Consider the following 8,287-nt stretch of genomic DNA (forward strand, 5'->3'; position numbering starts at 1 on the left):
TGTAGGAGTTATTAACAGCCTTACTAGGTGAAATTCCTTTATTCACGCTAACGTGTCTGCCTCCCTTGCGTGTGAAGGAGAAAGGGTGACAGAGCAAAGGAACCTCATCACGTTCAAGTTGCTGCTTGAATGAAGTTGACGGTCCGGTACCTTCCCTGAGTGACACCCAGGGTTCCCGGTGCCCCAGGCATAGGTCTGGTGCTTTCCTACAAAAGGTGAACCTTCACTCGTGTTTGAACTGTCCAGCAGCAGCTCCGATTGGGCTCTGATCCCTTCGACTCTAGCCAACACCATGGTCTCATCTAGGCAAAGTCAGTTATCATCTTCTTGAGATCTTCTTGAAGTTCTGCTCTCCTACTTCGTCTTTTTGGGTCTCAAAATAAGAAATTAAACAGAAGTGCAGAATTTTGCGTTTGATCTAGGCCACTGATGGGAATAGATTCTCTCTCTCCCTCTCACACACAGACACACACACCCCCACACACGCCCCATAAGTTACCGGGAACCTGTTACCAGTGTGCTGCGAGCCGTGGAGAGGCTTTGACACAGCAGCCTGCTGTTGGTGACCCAGTTGGTGACTCAGGTGTGGGATGTGATGTGCAAGGTTGGATGGAGTCTGTGGAGTTGAATGTGGTACTTTGGACCCTTTGGGGGTGGTTTGTGTTTTTAAATAGTCTAACTTCTTTTGTTTATTGAAAAACTATAGAAATCCACCCCTTTCAGTAACCTCTTTTTGAGATGGCGGATGGTGATCCGTTTCTCAGATACAGTACCTTGCTTCTCTCCTTCCCTCTTCTTGTGGCCTTTCACAAGCTGTTTTTAGCTGTGGGGTTCAGAGTACCTCCTGTCTTCTCTTCAGTCTGGATGTCACACACTTCCTTTGCGCGACCAGCTTCTTTTCCTTTAATGAAAGCAGAGTACATGCCTTCCCAGCCCGGCTTTAGCCAGCAGTCTGTCCTGAGGACGCCGCAGGGCATTGCTCCCACTGTTAGAACACCCTGCAGGCCTGGGCGAGCAGCCGTTCCTGCGAGTGAATGAATCTTTTCCACGCCTTTGGAGCTGCTTCATGTTTTAGTTTTATCCTAGTAGAAGAAACCTTGCTTTCTGGTCCTAGGAAGCACATTTCCTTAAAACTTGGAGTTGATGGGGGATCTGGGAGTTGGTGTCTATTATTATGTGTGTTCTTTCAATCCGTTTTTGGTTCCAAGAGGCCCAAGATTGGACGACAACCAGATCTGGTTGTGTCTAGTCTCTCTGTCCCCTCAAATAGCCACACTGTCTTTAGGAGCCTTATTATTGCCTCACGTGGGAGGCTGGTCCCAACTCATCCTGAAGATTAACCCATCTATTCCCTTTGACAAAGGGAACAATTTCTAATTTAATTTGGGGGGAAAGACACAGGTCAGCTGTCAACTCTCTGTTAAGTGGACAGATGAGAGGTGGCCATGCTCTGACCAGATTGTGGAGTAGAGGAGATTTTAAGAAGCAGTTATCTTAGCAAATTGAGGTGCTGGAGCCCAAAGTACATCCAGGTCATTCAGTCTGCCAGCTGGTATTTTCCAGGAAATAACTTGCCTATTATCAGTTACCATGTTTCCCAGAATGGGAACCTGTCCTCTTAAGCTAAGAAACGGTATGTATGTCAGAGACCCACCTGACTGGTATAGTGGGCTCATTTTGAAAGGATGAAGATAGGCTGCACCCACCAGCCTGCTCTCCTGGGATGGTCTTCGTAAGTCCCTGTGCTTGCTGTTCTCCCTGGTCACTTGGAATCTGGGGGAAACCCAGCAAACCTTTCTGACTAGTGAAAGCCTATTTCCCAGGGCTCAGTGGCAGAGGAGATGGTGCCACTAGCCACCTTCTTCAGACAGCACCCGCATCCCGAACTGAGAAGCTTCTTACTTGAAAGCTGGAGGTTGCTCTGCTATACAGTATTCCAGCAGATCATCGGTACCCTTCTGTTTCCTTAGGAAGACTGAGAGTTTGGGTTTTATCAACAGGGCTTGTAGGAATTTAGCTCTACCTCAGGACAGTAAGATGTGTTAGAGCGTTCTTGTAATTCCATTTTGTTCACTAGGTGGGACCATATCAAGCATCTTATGAACACAGTAATTAAAGAGAAGGAAAGTTGGTGAACTGCCACAGGTCTCTTACGTCAGAGTCTAAAGTTCTCTCAGCTTTATGAGCTCTTTTTCGTGTGACTTATTACGAGATCGTGACTTTTGACAACGTCAGCTCTCTTTTTTTGGTGTATTTATGCTTGACTTTTTTTACATCTTAGAGCGAAGTTATTTGCTTTTCTTTCCTCTCTGTTTACTGTCCTCTAAGAGCAGCCTCACCTGAGTGGTGGAAGGTGTTGCTTTCATTCTGAAGCTTTAATTCTCCAGGCCAGCCAGTGTAGCAGAGCCGTTCTTATATGACTAGATTTAGGCCCCAGGTCACTTTCTTCTTTTAGTTACTTCTTGTGTCCGTTAGAAATGAAGACATTTGGCCTTGACTTAGTCTCTTCTGTCTTGCTCCCAGCAGATGTGTCACAGAAGATACATTTTTTCTTTCCTCCCACCACCGTTATATTGAGCTGGGGAGGGGGCATTATCTCTCCCTCGCTTTTCCTGACATCCAACGCTGCCGAGATATCTGTGCTGATTCCCCATCTTAGGTGCCTAGAGAGATGATCCTGCTGGTGGAAGTTTGCTTTCTGGTTCTCATGGGCGCTTTTCTGGCTCTCTTCCAGTGTAGCGTAAGCACTGTCACCTGCGAAGGGAGCCCTCCAGGATCCAGACGCACTCCTGGGCGTGTGGCGGGCACTGAGCCGAGCGGAAGGCGGCCACGCTCGGAAAAAGGCCAGTGGTGCAGTTTTCTTTTTCCTTTCAGCTGTGGTTTTGTGAAAAACCCTGTGAGAAAGGGGGACTTATCCAGAGCTCTCCTCAGAACTCCCTCCTTCCCAGACAGTCCCTGTCCCCAGTTCTTCCTAGTAGGAGCCTTCCTGACTGTCCAAGCCTCATGTCTCCAGTCGACCCTTAAGACCAGGAGCATGTGTTTCTCAGCTTATCCTTTCTCCTCCATGCTCTCCTTTGGATCTTCCCTTCTCAGCCAAGTTATAGAAGGATCGTGTTTTTGCCAAGTGGGGTGAAATGAGAGAAAGAGGAGCGAGGAAAACCAGAGAGGGTGGCAGAGACTAAAAGGCTAGAGAATGATTAAGGAGAGAGAGCAAAAGATTCCTTAGGAAGTCAGAGGCTACCATTTTGGGTTGGATTAAAGGTTAATCCAGAACCACTTAGAGTCAGGGTACAAACCCAGGTTAACCCAACAGGTCTGTCCTTATTCACCTTGGGAAAGGGAACTAGAGAAATTAAATTTCTTAACGAAAATGGCTTTAGAAAGCTAACTTCATACAGCCCACTTGAGAATGTCCCCCTTTGGCCTAGCTTCATAGATTGAATCTTAGTTTAATCTGTAATTGGTCCTTTTCAAGCAAGACAGAATAAAACAGCTCTGTCTGTCTGTGTCTCTTGTATTTTCCCTGCCTTAATCATCCCAAAGTAAGTTATTCAGCTGTTCTTTCTCATGCTTTCTAAAGAAATTATGTTAATTTCAGAAAAACTAGGAATCCCCCAACACACACTAAAATATAAGGACTTTTTTCTTTATGGATATACTTAGTTATACTTCATCAAAGAATACGGTATGATCTCTGTTAAGTGAATATCTGTAAATAGGATTTTTCCTACTTCACAGAAGTCGGCAGTGGTGTTGATCAGAGTTAAAGTAAGTCAGAGAAATTGAGGCTTTTTTCTGGCTTTTCATCCTGTCAGTTTTAGAGAGCACAGAGTTCATCACCTGCACACCACCACTGTCACGTCCTGTCAGTGGTGCTTCATATAGCTTTTAAGTAAATTAAACTAACTAAAAATAAAATTAGATTTTATGATATGAAACTCTTTTATGGCGACTGATATCCTGTATTTCTAATGGGTATATGGTCTAGACAGACTAAATTAGGTTAAATAAAATAATAATTGATATTTTCCCTCCTATCTCCCAGTAACCTAATGCACATGAGCTCTTTGTCTTTGAATTTGGGGGGTTTCCAAACCAGAGTTGATCGTGTCACTGTTTTTGAAACTCTGGGAGCCTGTAGGGAAGAAAATCCATTCTGTTTGAAAAATTTGTCTTTAGATGACACTCTTTGAAGATTTTCTTTCCCATTAAAGCTTTTGAACAGAGAATCGTGTTTCTCGAACTTTCGAGCTTCTACTTTCGTTCGTGGAGGAAATAAGCTTTCAGAGCAAATCCGTTCTGTAATGCTTGTTGTGGGTGTGAGTCCCCTGGCTGACTTAGGTTCCTGGGCTCCCACGTGGATCTCAATCTTCTGATGATCCCTCACTCTCACCACCTTTTACAGTCTCAGTGATGTGTGACGCACGGTGCTTGGTGGAAATTGGGGCGTGATCTCTGATAGGTCCCTGGACAAGAGGAATTTAAAGATTATGTTACAGAATGAAGGGCTCCCGGTTGTCGCGACCCTCAGCAGAGTGCGAGCACCCCCGGCGCTCGGACAGAAAGCGTGTATTCACACTAAGCTTTTCTTCAAAAAGAGTGAACTTGGGGTTCTCAGGTGGATGAGAAAGGACCCCTGTGTAGAGTTTGCCTGCTCTTCCTGCTGTAATGGCTCTTCTGGTCGGTGGGAGTGTGGACTGACGGAGAAGGCCTGCTTCCTTCTCCCTTCCCCTTCTGTGAGCCTCGGCGCGAACCCGACGGCAGCCATCTGTGCTTACTGGGAGGAAATTATTCAGATTAGTTTAAGCTTTATAGTCTCCACTCGTGTTTCAAGCCCTCCCCAAAAAAAGTCCTCTTTTACACCTCAGTGTCTTTTTCACACCTTATGATTAAAGATTTTGTTTATCTTGATCTCATTACTTTGTCCCTGTAGCGATGATCCAGAAATTGTACTCTTGGCAGGAACATTAAAAATGCATATCAGAGTGGTCCATGCAAAAATTATTGAAACAGTGCTGTAAAAGAAAATACTGCGTGGCCTGGATAATTTGTGAATATGTTTATAGTCATTCTGAAGGACCTCATACAGGCTCGCCAGAATTGGTTGACAGTATCCAGGGAGCTAAACCTGGGTAGACAGTGACGTTCTTAGCAGACTTAGGGCCATAAAGTTAGCATCCGTTGTCACACCAAGTATCTGAAGTCAGAGGAAGTCTGGGAGCCTTACAGAGCGCTACAAGTGCTCTTTCTCTCTCTCCCTTTTTTCTTTTTTCTTGGCCACGACATGCTGGGTTCTTAGTTCCCTGACCAGGGATCGAACCCATGCCCCCTGCAGTGGAAGCTCAGAGTCTTAACCACTGGACCGCCAGGGAAGACCCCACACGTGCATTTTAGAGTGCTTTTTTCCATTAAACTTGAACATTGGTTGGTATCCAAGAGATCTTCCTAAGTTATGTCTGACTCATCTGTGTTTTAGTCCGTTTGGAAAGTTGATGCCCATATCTTTGGGTTGTAGGCACCTACTGTTTATTCTGTTAAAAATGGGTTTTTTAGACTTACCAGAGGCTGAAGTCGCCAGATTAACCCTAAGAATTAGAATGGATTTCAGCATCTTTAGAGGTAATTCTGCAGGTGTGAAGTGTTTGCTTGTGATCTGATACCCAATAAATGCTTTAGAAAGAATGTGGCGGCTTTTTCGGTGGTCTTGCGAAAATCCTCGTTTCCTGAGTGAAATGATAGGTGCCGTAAGGTTGTATCAGTAACTGAAGCTTAAAATAAGGATGTAATAAGAAAGAGTTAAGAATCTAAGAATTCAGTAAGGTAGCGTAAATTAAAAATACAAAAAATTAAAATATAAAAACCAATAGCCTTCATATACACAAACAGTAAAAGGTTAGAGAATATAATGGTGTTTTTTTAAAAACCCTTTACAATAGCAACAAAAAGATTAAATACTTAGGAATAAAATTAACAGGAAACGTGCAAAAACCTATTAGGGGAAACTTTTTAAACATTCCTGAAAGCCTTAAAAGCAGACATGAAATGGAAAGGTGTGCGCTGTCCTTGGATAGCGCAGCTCAGCATTCTAGATGAGTGAGAAGGGTTGATTCTGAAGTTCATAGAAACATAAGCTTGGAAGAAATAGCTCCAAAAACACCAAAAAAGGAAAACTGTGAGGAGGGACTAGTTCTACCAGACATTAAAACATTATGTAAAGCCTCTATAATTAAAATAAGCAGTGTGGCACTGGCACGCAAAAAGGCGAATAGAACTGTGGAATAAAAAAGAAAGTCCAGAAGTAGACACAAGTAACTCTGGAAATGTAGTATTGATAAAGGTGGCATCTCAGATCATTGGGGTAAAGATGGACCTTTTAATAAAGGTGCTGGGACAGTTGGGCGGCCATTTGGAATTAGATCAGTATCTCGCACCAGACAAAAAATTAGCTTCACATGATGAGGAATCTAAATATTTAAAACATGAAACCATAAAAGTTTTAGAAGAAAGTATGGGTGAATTTTTCTTTATCCTTGGCATAAAGAAAGGCTTTCTAACTATGACTCAAAATCCGGAGGCAGTAAAAGATTGATAAATTTGACTACATTAAAATTTTAATTTTCATGACAAAAAACACCATATAAAAAGTCAGTACCAACAAAACAAAATTATACCTAGGCCTATCATATTCATACTGCAGAAGACCAAAGACAAAGAGAATATCTTAAAAGGAGTCAGAGGAAAATAGTGCCTTACCCATAGAGGAACAAGAATTAACAATTGGGCTTCCCTGGTGGCGCAGTGGTTGAGAGTCCGCCTGCCGATACAGGGGACGCGGGTTCGTGACTCGGTCCGGGAAGATCCCACATGCCGCGGAGCGGCTGGGCCCGTGAGCCATGGCCGCTGAGCCTGCGCGTCCGGAGCCTGTGCTCCGCAACAGGAGAGGCCACAACAGTGAGAGGCCCGCCTACTGCAAAATAAATAAAGAAAGAAAGAATTAACAGTTACATTGGACCGCTCTTCAGAAGCCATATAAGCGAGAGAAGAGTGGAGTGAGATATCTCAAGTGAGGATAGAAAAATATTACCACCTAGAATTCTGTATCCACTGAAATCAGCCTTCAAAACTGAAGCATTAAGACTTTCTCAGACAAACAAAAATTGAGGGCCTTCATTACTAGCAGACCTGCCCTGCAAGAGATGTGAACAGGAGTTCCTGAGGGAGAAGGGAAATTATACAGTAGAAACTTGGATCTCAAAACAAGCTCAGAAGAAATAAATAGAGATGAAATTTTTTTAAGTCAGAAGACAGCTGACAAAGTGAGAGAAAATTTCACAGCATATACCACAGACAAAAGGATAATATCCTTAATATATAAAGAACTCTTAAAAATTGAGAAACAAAGGACCAAAACCTCAATAGAAAAATGAGGGGGTGGGGCATAGACAGAGAACTCACCCCTCCTCCTAAGTGTCATTAAAAAGGCTCTCAAACACACACAAATAGTTTAAAGTCCCTCATGATTTAGAGAAATACGAATTAAACAACATTAAGATATGATTTCTCCTCTATCAGACTAGCAAAAATTTTAAAGCGCGTTCTGTTGGTGAGGTTGTAGAGAAACACTTTTTTTTTTTAACTTATTTATTTATTTATTTTTGGCTGCGTTGGGTCTTCGTTGCTGCGCGCGGGCTTTCTTTAGTTGCAGTGAGCCAGGGCTACTCTTCATTGCGGTACGCGGGCTTCTCATTGTGGTGGCTTCTCTTTGTCGCAGAGTATCGGCTCTAGGCGTGCAGGCTTCAGTAGTTGTGGCATGTGGGCTCAGTAGCTGTGGCTTGCAGGCTCTAGAGCACAGGCTCAGTAGTTGTGGCGCACAGGCTTAGTTGCTCCGCGGCATGTGGGATCTTCCCGGACCAGGGCTCGAACCCCTGTCCCTGCATTGGCAGGCAGATTCTTAACCACTGTGCCACCAGGGAAGTCCTGGAGAAACACTCCTTAACAGTGCTAGTGGGAATGCACATTGGTGCAGTCCTTCTGGAGGGAAATTTGGCCACACCTGACAACACTACAAATGCACTTTCTTTTGACCCAGCAGTCCCCGTTCTGGGAATCTACCCTGAAGATACACATTTAACAATATAAAAATACATGCTGCACACTATTAATTTACTGCAACATCGTTTATAAAAGCAAAATAATTGGAAGCAGTCTAACTGCCCATAGTAGGCAAATGGCTGAAAAAAGTATGTGTATCCAAAAAAAAAAAAAAAAAAAAAAAAAAAAAAAAAAA

The 8,287-nt window shown here is 43.6% G+C and overlaps 1 protein-coding gene across 1 annotated transcript in view; it reads left to right on the forward strand.

Annotated features, from left to right (window-relative positions):
* The first annotated feature begins 2,671 nt into the window (after nucleotides 1-2,671).
* IPO9 (importin 9) overlaps nucleotides 2,672-8,287 on the forward strand; it is a 42,884-nt gene continuing 37,268 nt past the window's right edge. Inside the window, exon 1 of the mRNA XM_024749661.1 lies at nucleotides 2,672-2,843. Coding sequence (XP_024605429.1) covers nucleotides 2,672-2,843 — 172 coding nt within the window. The remainder of the gene's footprint in view (nucleotides 2,844-8,287) is intronic.

This window comes from Neophocaena asiaeorientalis, unplaced genomic scaffold, assembly GCF_003031525.2.
Source record: "Neophocaena asiaeorientalis asiaeorientalis breed wild unplaced genomic scaffold, Neophocaena_asiaeorientalis_V1.1 scaffold44, whole genome shotgun sequence".
Taxonomy (NCBI): Eukaryota; Metazoa; Chordata; class Mammalia; order Artiodactyla; family Phocoenidae; genus Neophocaena; species Neophocaena asiaeorientalis.